This window comes from Lygodium microphyllum, chromosome 22, assembly GCF_053477565.2.
Source record: "Lygodium microphyllum isolate KBCC chromosome 22, Lygodium_microphyllum_v1.1.10, whole genome shotgun sequence".
NCBI lineage: Eukaryota > Viridiplantae > Streptophyta > Polypodiopsida > Schizaeales > Lygodiaceae > Lygodium > Lygodium microphyllum.
In genome coordinates, this window is record NC_141156.1 from 88,174,698 (window position 1) to 88,190,606 (window position 15,909).

The 15,909-nt window shown below is 38.1% G+C and overlaps 2 protein-coding genes across 4 annotated transcripts; both read right to left on the bottom strand.

Annotated features, from left to right (window-relative positions):
- Window positions 1-4,084: 4,084 nt before the first annotated feature.
- Window positions 4,085-12,962, bottom strand: LOC148017386 (uncharacterized). Of its 3 annotated transcripts, none has more exons than XM_087662432.1 (3): window positions 12,418-12,962; window positions 4,691-4,722; window positions 4,085-4,519 (listed from the first exon to the last, which is right to left on the bottom strand). In XM_087662432.1, exons 1-2 carry the CDS (start codon window positions 12,861-12,863, stop codon window positions 4,695-4,697), a joined length of 474 nt encoding a protein of 157 aa, XP_087518558.1. In that variant the 5' UTR covers window positions 12,864-12,962; the 3' UTR covers window positions 4,085-4,519; window positions 4,691-4,694. The 3 variants fall into 3 exon arrangements, with proteins under 3 accessions (XP_087518558.1, XP_087518557.1, XP_087518556.1); XM_087662431.1 differs by having other exon boundaries at window positions 4,085-4,577; window positions 12,418-12,961; XM_087662430.1 differs by having other exon boundaries at window positions 4,085-4,482; window positions 12,418-12,960.
- A 420-nt stretch (window positions 12,963-13,382) lies between these two features.
- LOC148017387 (uncharacterized) lies at window positions 13,383-15,365 on the bottom strand. Its single transcript, XM_087662744.1, has 3 exons — window positions 14,817-15,365; window positions 13,582-13,642; window positions 13,383-13,495 (listed from the first exon to the last, which is right to left on the bottom strand). Exons 1-3 carry the CDS (start codon window positions 15,363-15,365, stop codon window positions 13,383-13,385), a joined length of 723 nt encoding a protein of 240 aa, XP_087518870.1.
- Window positions 15,366-15,909: the final 544 nt, after the last annotated feature.

Sequence of the window (15,909 nt, forward strand, 5' to 3'; positions counted from 1 at the left end):
TAAGAGAATTTGAAAGTTAATTTAAGTAGTTAGATCTTGTAGAATAGCATGCTCTTACAAGTCAAAAAATTGAATTATTTCTACAAGCAGTAGATCCTAAGCTTCAAGAGAACCTTGATGATTTATTACAAGATGAAACTACATAGATAGGACTTAAAACAAAGTGGAGACATGTTAAGGATGTTACTGCACTGATGAGAAAGCATAGAATAAAAGAAAGATTACATATATCTAGCTTGCTCACTCATGTATCTAGCTTGCTCACTATAATAGGCAAAACAGTTGATGTAACCAATAAGCCACATGCTTCTATGGCTAACGCTATGGCTGCACATACTATTCCCACTATTAGAAAAGATATATTAGATGAATTAGTTAAAGGCATGCAAGATCTTTAGTTAAAAGTCGCAAAATTGGATGAGAAAGGGCAAGAGAAAAGGGGGCAAGTATCATCTCCTAAACTAGGAAAAAGATATATGTGATGTGATAGTTTGTAGCATAAAAGAAAAGATTGTGCTACTTATCAGGAAGCATCGGCATGATAGCTCATCTTTTGAAAAGATAGCAAGATCCATATACAAGAACTAAGATTGCCTCTTGCTTGAAATTTTAAAAATAGAGGTATGCAAAAGTTATTGGAAGACTTGGCTATCCAAAATGCTTATGCAGCTATACATGCTACTACTTTTGGTCTACAATTAGATAGAATGACTAGCCAAGTGACGGTTGGTTCAAAAGTTACAATACGAACACATACTTTGTATATAGTTGAAAAGAGAAAAGTAACTTATAATAAAATGTCTCATACAAGGCAAGACATTCGTGACATAATTGGCTGGGAATCACTGGTAGATGTATATTCAATGGATGCATATTTAGCAAAAGTATAAAGCACACATATACTTGTGGAAGAGAAATGAAATAGAGATGAAGATAATGCAAGAACATCTAAGAAAGTGACAAAAAGAAGTGTGGATCAACCTGAACCTACAAATCAACCACCTCTCAAGCATATTATGGAAGAGGTTGGACAGAAGCATAAACAAAAGAACAAACAAGAGGGCAAAAAAAAAGGCAAGTAGCCAAGATATAAGCTACAATCTGATATTGAGACAATCGCGAATGCCTTAGAAGATCATGTAGTGGAAGAGTCAACCATTGTATATGTAGATTTTCTTAATGCATCTAAAGAGGTTTACAAGCTCATATTTTGCTTTATGCAGTGACTCAGAGGGAGATTGGTGACTTGTTGGATTTACATGATTCACAGAACATACTTGTCTTTAAGACAATTCATGAGCTAGAAGTTATGCAAAAAGAGGATTCTATATATGATGCTCCACAATTGAAAAATGTTTCGAATGCTTTGTCAAAAGCCTTGACAAACAATTCAAAGGTACTTCAAGGTATTGACTATTTAACTATTTTCAATGATGGTCAACACGTGTTGGATACAAGTGAGGCTCAATTTATGTTTAATATGGTACACAATTGTTAATATAAGCGATTCCCATGCGTTAAACTTTAAAAAATCACGCATGTTGCGATGTATTTGTTGATGGATGCATTGGTAGCTTGTATATGAAGATTCAATAGTCTCTAGTATATGATACACACGTAAGGCCTGATGACCTTGGAGTGAAAGCTTGGTATGATATTAGAATTGCGCATACGCTAGTCATTTTGATCCATGATCCCAGGGGATGCCTTCTTATGTGTATGATGAGTGACAAGTTGATGCTATGGGTGTTTGACTTAGGTGGTATATCGACAGTATATACCGGAGGATATGCAAGTTCAGAGAGGGTGGATGTCGTACCCCTACACACACACAATTAAAAAAACATGGAGCATCATCATCCGACTTTCTTATTAATCTAGAGTCCATGTCATATTAGTCATTAGTGTTAGTGTTCATAGTATGGATGGTTTAAAAATACGAAATTTTTGAACAATTTTAGCATATTTTTTATATTATTTCTTGTAAATATTCTCAAAAGGTGTAGCAAACTTCTAGAGTAGGGTGATATGCAAAAAAGTAAATTGCTTTTCAGCCACTTTGGGAGATCTCATGCAAAAAGAGGAGCTTCTGAATTCGCACGGTACACAATCACAGTTTTCAAGCAACAAACAACACTCCGAATAGGAAGGAGCAATCTGGGAGAATCCTGAGTAGGCATCCTCGAGTTTTACTCCCCTTTCAGAGCCAACAAAACCATCAAATTTGCCACCTAAACAACAAAGAAGAACCTAGTATTTGGTGTATTTTTTATCTACCAGGGAGTTCCAATAGATCTAATGCTTGGAAGTTGCTTCCGCGTAGTCCTAGACAAGGATTTTATTTATCACCTTAGGTTCTATTAATACATAGTGCTTTGAATCATTCAACCTACGAATATGCACAATGAAAAAATCCTACAAACTCATCAACAAGAAGGATTGGGCTCGAGAGTTGAGCCAATCCCACAAAGCTACATAGTCCATAGAAGTTCCATCTATGAGATCCTCCTTAGAATGAGAGATGGAATCTGAAACAAGAGCCCAAAAATTAAAGATGTTAAGTATGCACTCCACCTTACACGACCACAACAAATAGATCAAACCATCGAGTTTGTCTTCTTTGGGTAAAGAACATAAAACAAGTACTTGTACAAAGGGTATCAAGGATGGCATCTTCACTAAGGAGGGAGCCTTCACATTAGATGGAGCCCCACCGTGAACGATGAGCAAAAGAGGAATGGGTGCGAGGAGACTCCTCCCGATGATGAAACTCACAATAATCACGTCTCCGCTCAGAAGAGTGACTAGACAGAAGCTCCTCATCTAAGTCTTCAAAGTTCGGAAACTGTAAGACACCTTCCAAATCTGCAATTACCTAGAAAGCTGTGAAACAAGACAAGAATCAAGAAACAATCAAGAGAATGTGTCGCTTGCACACGAGGCTATCGCCTACCACCAAAAGAGCGTGACCCACACAGAGTGTGTTGTCGCCATGCTAGGGGCTGTCAACTGGCCATAAAAGCTGCCACCTAAGTGGAAAAAGAAGTCACTTGACACAAAATGCACACAAGAACCACCTTGGTGATGTCACCTTCTCTTCAAATGGCTACGTTTGCAGCAAACGCAATGTTGTAGAACTGCATTTGATGGTTGGAAATGCTCCTTGACTAAAATCTACACTCTATGCTCCACTTTGGCGATGATACCATGTGAGAGTGCGCAACGGAAGAAGGAACACAAACACAGAGAGAGATAGAGAGAAAGCTGAAGATGAAGGAAGAAAATACTACACTAACTGAAGAAGAATGCTAAATACAATGATGACGACTGACCAGTCCTTGCACACAGCCCTAAGCGTTGGTGAGGGCACTAGATCAGGCTGAGATGATGATGGTAGCATCAATGTCAGAGAGTGTCGGAGACAGAGAGTGCAAAGCCTGCACAAGACAAGTGAAGTGCCAAGTGAGGGAGAGCTGCTATAAATAGCCAACTCCCACCAAAACTAGCTGACTGCAAAAATATACCCTAAATCTGGCCGACTGCTCCTGTCCAGTCTGACTGCAATATATGCGTAGTTTGCTGACATGGCAACCCACATATGTAGCACAAAAAATGGCAGACACTATCACAAATCTAGACAACCTAGGAAAATGCACACTAATATGTGCAAACACCAAGAAAATACAGAAAATGCACCTAAAACTGCCAAAGATTTTGTCTCCATCAAACTCTGACAGGAACTCGCAACCAGGAGATGACAGACTGACATGACTAACACTGGCAAGCTAACACATTAATGCTTTTGTAAGCTTAAATGAAATCACAAATAACCCTGAGTAGATTTAAGATTGAATAGAAATCCTTGATTTCCTAATACAAGCTTATTTCACATGACGGCAAACAGCATTTTGCACTATGAACAACACTACATTCCTTGAAATACTCCAACAGATGGAGTTCTCTGCCCGATATTTCCTACTCAAGATGCAATGCTTATCCAAAGTCTACTACTTGTACATTTCGACTCCCAAAACAATCCATGACCCACATAATAATCAAATTGTGTGGTTGCACATCAAGCAAATTAAATGAAACAAGCAACCTTGATATAATAATCCACTACTTCAGATTTGTCATAAAGTTGCTCCATGCTGTCAATTTGGTGCTTCAGTCACATTTCAACATCCAAATCATTAAGTTGAGAATAATTTTGGAATTCCTGATACTCTCCATGGACAGTTTCTTTAAATGCTGTAACTACAACTTATTTCCAACACTTATGCCCTCACCAAGAGGACAATATCTTCCACCCCAAATTCCTCAAATAGTAAAGGGAAAAGTTCGTAATATATATCAAATCTAAGCATGCACAGAGGCCGAGCAAAAACCTGGTGTTTTCTTCAATGTGTGGGTCTTTCATACTGACCCCATCATAATTGTGGCTGCTGTATGATTTAGAGACTGTCCCTTCAGCATATATATCTACAAGTTGCAAAGAATAGTATAGATCTGTCATCAGCTGCAAACCAAAATATATAAAGGTAATGCAAAAACATGGTTTTAGGTGTAAAATTAGCCTGCAAACACAAAAATAGGTAGAGCATTAGTGTTTTTAGTGGAAAGAGTGGCTCAGCAGAGTTAGGAGAAAAAATGGGGGGGAAACTCCAGAAGAAGTAAAAATATGAATCACCTGTTCAATCGATTGAGGCTCTGACAGAGTAACTGCAAATATAAGGAGGACGAAAATAAGAAGCTTTATACAGAGAAATTTAGAATGTCCTGAACAGCATTAAACAAAAGAAAAACATCACCCAAACAAACCATAACTTTTGTAGTGAACAGCATGCTCTTCAAGATGTCTAGAGTGAGTTGGTCCAGAAACCTTCTCCATGAATAAGGCAGGCCATAGAGTGATGGTGAAATACATTTAGCAAGAAGGCATTGACTGCACATAGACATTTCCTTTTACAATTACTCATCCGCTTATGCTAACTTTGGCATCCCACCATTGCTGGCCCCTTGATCAGGTGAACCTCAAAAGTAGATTCCTGAATGGGGAGATTCAAGAAGATGTTATATGGAGCAGCTCAAGGGATTTGCCATTCTAGGACATCTCAAGCATTGGATCATTGCATTGACTTCTATTTGTTTTCAATTGATCCTTTGCTTCCTTATTATCTTGTTGGACCAAGGTGGCTACCTTTCAAATGATTGGGTTGAACAGACATTGAATTCAAGCTCTCCCTCTCCCATACTATTTGTACCACTACATGCACTTGTTAATCCTAATCTCAACCTTCAATCTCTTCTACTCCAAAGCTCTCAGCTCTCTCCCACTCTCTCAAGCTCTCCATCTACACCCTCTCCACTCTCTCTACCCTCAAGCTCTCATGCCCTTCACCCATAGAAACATGAAACGGGGAACGGAAACAGGGAATAGGGAACGGGGACGGGGGCGGTGACAAGAACGCCAAACCTAGGGAACGGGGACATGGGAATGGGATCGGCATTTAAAAAATTAAAATTCATGAAAAAAAATTAATATTTCACTCATAATCCATGTGAACTCTGGAGTGTTAAAAACAAGGTATATACTCCACAAGGACAAATCATTTTAAGTTTTAACTTTAAAGATATCATACATCATTCTAAAACTACTTAGTAGAAATTGAATTACAACTTACAAGGCTCAAGAGGTAAGCTATTCATTTATAAAATGCATAATACATATGCCATAAATGATAAAACAATGAACAATGAACTAAACTTTAAAGTCTAAGCTAAAAGAACATGCCCATGGTCCCATTGCCAAAAAACTAAAAAGATTACAAATATGAAGTCTAATCTTTGAAAGAACATGCTTGTTACCCCAAAAAAGACTACAAATATAAAGTCTAATATCTAGACTGAAGCAAAATGAGGCATGCCAAAATAGCCCAAAGGGCAACTGCAAGATTGCAAGTACAAATTTAATGTCGGCATGGCACAATAGCCCAAGTGTCACACTGTCATCAGTGATCATAATATCATATACAATGAACATGTGTCGTGTATCATGACTCATGAGACTCATGATAAGTAAACTAAATCAAAGAACATCATCATGATTTGAGGCTGCTCTAGCTACTCCTGAAGTGCCAACCTCATCATCATGTGTACCATGAACTGCTGCATCTCCCTCAACATCAGCATGTGTCTCTTCTTCTTGCTGCATCTCCCACTTTGTGAATGGATCGGGCTTTACTGTCATACTATTACATAACATCCTCAAATTAGCACTAACGAATACTAGATCGTTTGCCCTCTTCACACCAAGACGGTTCCTCTTCTTTGAAGCAATGTGAGTGTATGTACTCCACAATTGCTCCAAACAAGAGGCTGACTAACTCAAAATACAGATGGCTAGTTATTGCAACTCAGGACCATCCGAAACATAGTCCTTCCACCACAAAGCTGCCCCAAGCTTACAACGATCCTCCTGTGCATCCCCACAACCAAAAGAACCTCGAAAGGTCCTTGAAAACTGGTCTCTGATCTTTCGTCTAGAGCCATGATCAGGCACTAGACGAGACACTATAAGTCTCCATGCATCCATAACCTTTGTGTCATTCTCCCGAACCTTGCCTTGGAACTCAGGATCCACAACAAATGCAGTTGCATGCATGAGTGAGCTATAGGAGTTCCACCTCGTCACAACTAAATAGCGTATCTCTTCATATGCCTCATCATTTGGTGCCAACTCCTACAACTTTTCATTCAGCCTATCCATAGCCTCATATACCTAGCCAATGCAAGGTTGCATAGCATCCATAACCCTCAATAAATGCACAATAGGTGATACCATAGCATCTATCCGCTTTACATCATCCCAAAAAGTGAAGTTATTTGCTTTCTCCAAGCATAAGATACCTGTAGGAGTATCTGTCAATGTTGATGAGTGAACTCATCACTAAGAAATAACTATCTCAAGGCATCACTGCATTCTCTTAATCTGCCTAGCATCAAGAAGTTAAAGGCAAATATGGTATTACAATATTTTAAAAGTGTCTTCTTCAACTGCAAAGAGAACTGATGGCGAATAAACTAGTGATTCAAAACAAAGCTAACCATTTGAGCTCCTTGCTCTATGACAAGTGCAATCCATGACAAGTTACCAATATCCTTTAGTAGGTTATTCAAGCAATGAGCCATACAATATGAAACTGTGATATGCGGATAAAATCCCTAGATAATAGCACCTATTGCCCTATTTGTGGGCTCTCCATTTGCAACAAATCCCACAACATGCTCTAGGCCAATAAGCTCAATACCTGTAACCCACTCTGCTGCAAGTACATCTGCTGACTTTCCTGTCCCCGATACATCATATGAAGATAAGAAATACATTTCCCCACGAGAATCAGCAACCATATCATGAATGGATCGCTTGCATGTATCACTCCAACCATCAGCAATCAAGGAAACTCCATTTTTAGCCCACATGCTCTTTCTAGTCACTGTTGCTTGCTCAACAAGGCGCTTTTCCTTGTCGAGCAAAGTGGTGCGTAAGGTCTCTAATGATGAAGGTTCATATACTCACCAATCTTCTTGCACATCAATTTAAAATACTCTGACTTAGCTGCACGAAATTGAATATGGTCATGATTAAAAAAACATGTCACTGATGTATCCACCTCTTTCTACTTCTTGGGATCCCAACTAGCATCAAGTGTGCTCTGTCTACGTGCAACATATTTCATTGTTGATGCCATGGCCGATGCAATGCCTGCAATAGGTGTGGAGGTAGCACTTCCTGATACTAACCCTACTCTAGATACATCTGATGGGGATGGTGTCACAAAAGTTGCAGGGTTAACTGCAACGCATCATGGTCTACATGCAAGATAAGCTTGTTGAGCTGCTACACAGTAACGAAGCTCCCTTTGCTTCTCCAAGGTCACATTAGGACAAAAATGTACCTCTGAAATTGACTCATGTAGGAGATGAGCTCGGACATGATTACGCAGGCGGCACGAAACGATGGGCGAGAGTAGCCAAAGCCTGGAGGTAGGTGGGACGCCCATCCGAAACGGGACAAGAAACATTCCATAGTTTTGGAACGCGTGCCATGACGGCTTCGTGCCGGAGACAGTGATTCAACATGCTGAGAGGCCGTTTTGGCCGTTTCCTATTTCTATGCCTTCATCCTCTATCACTATCACTAGAATGAGAAAGTAACTTAATAATTTAATTAAACTTGACCAATAATTTTTAAATGTACATGAATTCTACAACTGCTAGCTCTTGTCATGGTGACCATTGCATTGGCAGTAAAGGATTTGACATTGGGCATGCAATGGACAAGTGTATAGGCTATGTTATACAAGAGTAAGGCAAACACAAGGTGCAATGTGAAACTTCCATTATATTGAAAGTTTGCACCTTGAAATTGAATCACATTGAAAGTTTCACTCAATAAGCAACTCATTTAGAGCACTTAAGAGTTATAAAGTAGAACCTAAGCTTAAGTTTGGTCTAGTGACCAACTTATGATTAATAACTAAGTCATTAATTAGCCCTTACTCAAAAACGAGATATAACAAAGCAACCCGTTACTCATTTCAAAACCTTATATTGGATGTTTGGGGCTCCTCCTCTCTCATTTTGAGCAACCCAAGTTTAGAGACCACCATGTACCTCTTCTTTGTTCTATAAATTGCATGTTTTAGCCATGGTATATGATTTGACAATATGAATGGAGTGTGGAAAACAACCAATATTCTCATTTTGGCATGGGGAATCCATTAGCAACTTTGTAACTCTATTTACAGAGGTTATTATAGCACTATAGTTTGAGATCCTTTCCTCCTTTGAGACTCAAGCCTAGTGCCCTTCTTGGACAAGTTTGTGGCAAAGAAAGTGATGTTCTCATAGTTTCATGGTGAGAAATCCTCTATTTGTGAGAAGAACAATTGTTAACTTGCATGAGAACCATACAAGACAATTGTCTAAGTAAATGCTCCACAAAATTGGGTTCAAAAGCTGCTTGTTATTTTAAAGTGTTCACTCGCATTTTTAAATACTCTACAGTTGGTTGGAGACCAATATTGCAAGTGGACAATTGTGTTGCAAGAAATCACTAAAATACAACCATTTGTAACCATTTTGGAGCACACCTAAATTATCTAAAGAAATATCGAAAGGACCACCAAGCTTTGGGGCCAACAAGCGCCATGTGTGGTACAAGAGGACTTTAGCTCCAGTTATGTGGATGTTTCTAATGAGGTTCATGGGCAATCTTTTTAGTCAAAAGTATTGCATACACCGGCACCTATAATGCTGAAAGTGTAGAGAAGTTAGCTCTTTTTGTAAGGTCATTATGGCCAAGTAAATAGAGACATGATGTTGTGGTCTACCCAAAGAAATTCATGACTATTGCAACAAGGCAAAAGTGACCACCAGCATGGCACTTGACGAAAAATGCAAACATAGCTTATGCATTCATGAAAGGCCATGTCACATGATTTAGGGGCAGCAAAGACAATTATGAAAATAAAGTCAGCAAGACTAAATTTTTGGGCAGCAAGTTTAAATCCTCACAAAAGGGTCAACAAGCTGAAATCAGTCTAAGTTATTCTTTGAAAATGATAGGCAAGAACATAGTCACAAGGGATGTAGGAGATGCAGGCTTGGAATGTAGATTTCTCAGTCACCATTTGGCATTGACAATTGTTACTTCTCTTCAATTTGAGGATGTAGGCCAAGAATGTAGATTTCTCAATCGCCATTTGGCATTGACAATTGTTACTTCTCCTCTTCAATTTGAGTATTCATTGTTCATTTATGTTTCAACTTACATGGCTCATGTATTGTTAGAAACTTTTATGAGATTTTTTAGAAGGTTTTCGAGTTAAGCTATTATATTTGTTTACTTTCTTTATAAAGCATTTCAATTATGTCTAGAAAACATATAATTTTTAGGTCCCCAGTCACCTACTACCTCAAACACCCTGCATTTTTACAATTCCTGCTCTATCAAGGGCTGAATTTCCTCATCTAGCAAGCCATCCTATTGATCTTCATCTTCTGGAGTACGCTTTTGTAGCTGAAGATCTTCTTCGTCGACTACAACAACATCAAAGGAATGTGTTCCGCTCCCTCAACAACTATCCTTTACCTTTAGCATATCTCTTTGACATCCCATTGCCTAAAGGACTACATTTTGCTCCCTTCACAATGCCGATTCCCTTCATGTGCTACCGCTTGATTCAAACAAGACCATGTAATCATCTTCATGCTTTAGTTTTCTTTGCTGCAAGTACTCGTACCAACTTCATTTTTTCAAAATCGATGGTCAAGCTAGGCATCAAGATGATGAGATGGGTCCCACAAATCAAGCTAGTTTGGCTTGTCCTAGATATGCAAAGCTAATCACCCTATCATTGGGAAACTTCATATTCGTTTCAATTAGTACATCCTTAGACATCTAGATGGGAACTAGTAGCACTGGTCAAACTGGTCATGAAGTGACTAAAGTGTAAATGCACTAAGGGCACTTAGGGGTTAGAGCAACCAAGTCCTATTTATAGAACTCAAGGCCTATTGTGCACATTCATTGTGTGATCACCACTCTTGGACTCTTGGCCCGTTGGCCGACATATGTATACACCAAAATGATATGGGCCGATGGTATGGGACACCAACCCTTGCAATGTGCTCGTGACCTGGAATGCTTCTAGCTCCTAGGATCGTGGGTGAGCCTGTTTGGCTCTATGGCTAGAAGGTGAGCTCATGTCCAGCCCCTTTTATTTGTGGATATGGCTTGTGTCATGTCTCATATGCACATTGGATCCTTGGGGAATGTTTCATTTGTATCAAAGCGTGAACCTACAATTGGATGCGAGATCCAATAACGTGCACAAAACGACTTTTGCTTATCACATGTGCGCTTCACATTGGAACATTTAATTGAAAGTTCAAATGCTACGCAATGCATCAAAATTTCACATTCTCATAACAACTTTCACATGATGCGTGCTCAATTATGTGTTATAAAGCAATTAAGGCCAAGTTTATGGTTGAAGGTCATGCACCTCCATATGCAAGGTATTGTGGCATTGATGCTATAGTGAAAGCAATCAAGTCATTCTTTTACTGGCCAACTTTGAGATGTGATGTAGATCACTTTGTGTGTATGCCGTACATGTATTGTATGTTAGAAGGTCAAGTTTAATGGACAAAAGACATTGGGTTTGTTCTAGTCCTTGCTTATTCTTGATAGACAATGAAACAACATACCCATGGATTTTATATTTGACTTCCTAGGACACCTGGAGGAATGATGACATATGGATGATTATTTGCAGGTTTAGCAAGCAAGCTCATTTCATTCCAATGAGGAAAAAAAGCTAAATACGGATCACATGGCAAGATAGTTCATGCAAAACATCTTTCAATATCATGGAATGTCGCAATCCATTGTGAGTGACACAAATCCTCACATAACAAGTCTCTTTTGGTTTGCCAAGCTTCTCTCGAACAACATCTGCATAGGTTACACAAAACATCTCTACTCAGATTCAGCAAAGAAAAATCCTTGAGTCAGATCCAAAACATCGCTCGATTTCATTCAAGGTAAAGCAAGTGTTCAAAGAGGCACTATCAATAGTATTGAAAGAGGCACATTACTAGTCTTCCATGAGACCACACAGGGGTTCATCTAAGTTCTGGTCGTTCAAAAAGTTGTGGTGCACCAAAAGTGTTGTGAAAATCTAAACCCCAAAAGAAACTTAAAAAGTCAAAGTCAATGGCTGAAAGACAAAATAAAAGGCATCAAGCTACCATTTAGGGGCATCAAAAGAACAAGATTATCCATTCCTTCTATCCAATCATCTCCTTCACCAATTGAAACTTTCCCAGCATTCTCCAAATTTGGTGATATCATATATTACCATCATCAGCTTGAACAGATTTTTTGCAAGCAAAGCTGTTCCAACTTTGATTGTGAGAAAGATTATTCATTAACATCATTTTTATCGGGCAAAGCTGCCATAAATTTCACCATGCAAAGCTGTATTTAACCACCTTCATTGTTCTTCAATTGTGTGTGATAGACTTCTTCCAAATGGTGTTCAGAGGCTCTTCACTGCATTCTACACTCATGGTGTGGGAATCGCAAACCCAAGGGTCTTACAAAGGCATAAATGAATCTCAATTTAACGCATATACCAGTCTAGAATAGTGGCGATAGCTTTCTTACTCTCATTTAATCACCAAATACAGAAAAGAAACCTCAATACAGCTTGTAGAAACTGTGACTTTTGAGATGATCAAATGATTAAGAACTGCTGCACATTACCCCAAACAGCCACATGCACATTTGCATCCCACGACCGAAAATAATACCATTGGGGTATTGAAATGCTTTAAAAAATGAACCTGGTGCTTTTGATCTTGCAATCGGGCACAACTTCAAACTGCGCCAAAGGCAATCTCTTGGAGATTGGTCCGACATCGAAGTAAATGTAGCCAGAGTTAGGGCTTTGGATCCGGATTCCAGTCACGGGAGCCCAGAAGAAGGCTTCCTTGGCCTTGATGCCCGAGAGGCCTGTGATGTTGCCATAGCTAATCTTCCCAGTGATAGTCTGCGCATAGTAAACCTCGTAGTCGAACTTGGCATAGCAGGAATGATCCAGTCGCACCTCGAACGCACCATCCTCTGAGAGGGAGAAGGACTGCACAGACGCCGGGAGGAGACCTATGGGGAGGCCATTGTCATCTAATACCGTGGTTACGGTGTCCTGAGCTTCCGGTGTGGCAGGATACAGCGCAAATGCAAGAGCCGAGAAAAGAAGAAGGCGATGGAGAAGCGTTACGTCGGCCATGGCTGCTCTTGCTTTCCTGTGAACTCACAAAAGGGGGGGCGTGTCCATAAATCAAAGGAAGGATAGCCCTGTTTTCATTTGATGACCTTTTATTAGCCAAACAGAAAAGGATGAGCATGCCAAATAAACGTGTCATGTTTTTTAGGCCTCCCAAAAGGCCATACCTTTGATAATGCGGACTAGGCGCTTCACGCCTACACTCAGCCCGCGCCGGGGCTGAAGCTACGCACCAGGTTTTTCCCGGCGCGTGTTGGGATGTGAAGCACAAGTGTTTTAATTTGTTCACACATTTTTCCACTTAGTAATGAATCAAATAGTCTTGCAATTTTTAATCTTCATTATAAAATCTAACAATTCAATACAATAACATTGATTATCTCAACCATAATAATTGGAAAAGATAACTGAAGCAAAAGTGATTTTTAAATATCACTGAAAAAATTCCAACTATAACAACAGGTTAATGGAAAAGAAAGTATATAATATTTTCAAAAAGATAGTTGTATTATCGAAAATCAACTATCGAAAAGAAAGCTTTCTCTTCTTAGATGAATTATCAACAATGGATCTAGCACGGGGAACATGTGTGGGCGAAGCTGTGACACGCCCCGCCCCAGATTGTGCTACAACATCTAAAAATGAAAAAAAAAAGACTTTAAAAATAACAATATTAAATTTATAAAGCAAAACATTAATGAAAATGGTGAGTAAGTATTACCTGGGGACGTGATATGATTGGCTCTAACATTAGTAGAGTAGTCGGCAGAATTTGGATGAAACTGATGCAAAGTTACAAAACATGATAAATCTTGAAACTTCCATTTACTCCAGTCATTTGGTATGTGTCTAGTGTGGGGCCGAGATATGAAGTAATCAACATCTGTTTGTCCAACATAGTAGCATTGGATCCATCCAAAATATAAAATTTCTACATATAAAGGAGTGCTTCCATTAGTAAATCCATCATTGGGTAATCTTTCGATTACCCTAGCCAAAGTTCTATGGATAATATCATCCGTAGCAATAGTTCGCAATGCTTCTTGAAGTCTCATTTGATAAGGAGAGGCACAACAATATTCGAATACTGTTTGGGCCATCTATTAATAAAATTTAGAAAACATAAAAATTGGTATTATTGATCAAATTTTTAAAAAATGAAAAAAAATGACTTTACAATATTGAAATTAGAAGTCCAATTTAGAATAGAAAAAGAGTTTGTAATGCATATTGTATAAAAGAACTTTATACATGATAATTTCTCAAAACTTACTTTTGTATAAATGCAAACAAAATTTCATAGAAAATAAGTCAAACATGGTTTTATTCAAGGAATATAATATTTCAAAAGAGCATGAAATATTAAAACATTTCATTTTTTGTTAAAGGAAAAAAGTTGAACTTACTTTTCTTTGAAAACCTTAATACTTAAAAAGAACAGGAGACAGTAAAATAGTTCATTTTTTGAAAATATATGATTTAAAAAAATAAATAAACTTTGATGATATTGCATCAAAAATTCTATGCAAATATAATATAAGGAAAAAAACATTACAGTTATGATAGAATGTTCAAATAACTTTTTATGGTAGAAATAATTTAAACACAATGTTCTCATATAGTAAAACAAACATACGCTTAACTCCACATAAAATCATGAATATCTATCCATACATAAAAGATATGATTAAAAGATTAAAGTATTAAATCAGAGAAAATAAGTCAAACTTGCTTTTCATCGACGAAGAACTCACTACTGAAAAAGAGCATAAGAAAGTACAACACTACATTTTATAGATATGTGAACAAAGAAAAAAAAAAGGCTTTGATTGTATTTGAAATAAAAATATTATGCAAATATAATATGAGAAAACAAAGATTACACTTTTGAAAAAATAGAGGTTACAATACTTTCTGTAAAACTTCTTTATATACAATATTGATGGTACCATTTACCATGTCCTCTTTCTCATCAATCAAGACTTTCAATCTGTCCGGAGACTTTACTCTTGAGAAAGCAACATAGAGTTGACGATGAGTAAAGACTGGGGTTTTTAGATATATCACCAAACATGATAACGTTTGGCCTTGAGATTTGTTGATTGTCATTGCAAACGCCAAACGGACTGGGAATTGCAAGCGTTTCATTGAGAAAGGAAGTTCCAGTATAGTTGGAATGAAAGTTATCCTCGGGATAAAAACTCTACCACCAATATTGGTCCCTGTAATTATCTCTGCATCAATGACATTGTTATTGAAAGCCTTGCATACCAGCCTAGTACCATTGCATAAACCTTTAGAAGGATTCAAGTTCCTGAGCAATATTATCGAAGCATATACTTTGAGCAGCAAGATATGAGGAGGAATACCTCCACTGAGGTCAAGGAAATTTAGATATTCCACAGAATAGAGGAATGAGTTCTCCTCGATTCTATCCATAGAATCAGCACTGTAGTATTGTTTAACCTCTCCTGGCATCAGCTGCAATGCATGATTGTTTATCATTTCCACATCATTTTTTCAAGGTGCAAGAATGGCACGTCCACTAAAGAATGTTTTGTAATTAATTACACAATTCATTTCACAATAGACAAAATTGATCAAGTCTTGCATAGATCCTCCACAATGTAGGTGGAATTTGCAATATATTATTAGTATGTGTCAAATCTTTTCCATCTCCAATGTCTTGCAACTATGCAACAAACTGATCCTGATCTGATGTGACCTGCATATTCTGTGTAAGTTTCAAAACATTGAAATATTGCCACAAATTGGAACAACATATAGTAGCACCGACAATATCCTCACGAGTAACCTTTGGTACAACAAGTAATATTTGCCTAAAATCTCGACCTAGTAGAATAACTTTACCACCAAATGGCATATCGCACTGCATTATATTCTTTAAAGTTCTGTCCAGTGCCTCAAAGGTATTATGATGCAACATAGAAGCTTTATCCCACAAAATAAGACTTGCCTCTTTTAATAGTGCTACAAGGTGACTTTGAACAGGTATATTGCATGTAGAATTATTATCTGCTTGCAATGG

Coding starts and splice junctions, on each gene's coding strand:
- LOC148017386 (XM_087662432.1), bottom strand. CDS start 12,863: ATGGCCGACGTAACGCTTCTCCATCGCCTTCTTCTTTTCTCGGCTCTT. Junction 4,723..12,417: donor TGCAAGATCAAAAGCACCAG/GTTCATTTTTTA, acceptor TTATATTTGCAG/TTACTCTGTCAGAGCCTCAA.
- LOC148017387 (XM_087662744.1), bottom strand. CDS start 15,365: ATGATAAACAATCATGCATTGCAGCTGATGCCAGGAGAGGTTAAACAA. Junction 13,643..14,816: donor TTGATGAGAAAGAGGACATG/GTAAATGGTACC, acceptor ACTTTGCATCAG/TTTCATCCAAATTCTGCCGA. Junction 13,496..13,581: donor CAATCATATCACGTCCCCAG/GTAATACTTACT, acceptor TTTCATTTTTAG/ATGTTGTAGCACAATCTGGG.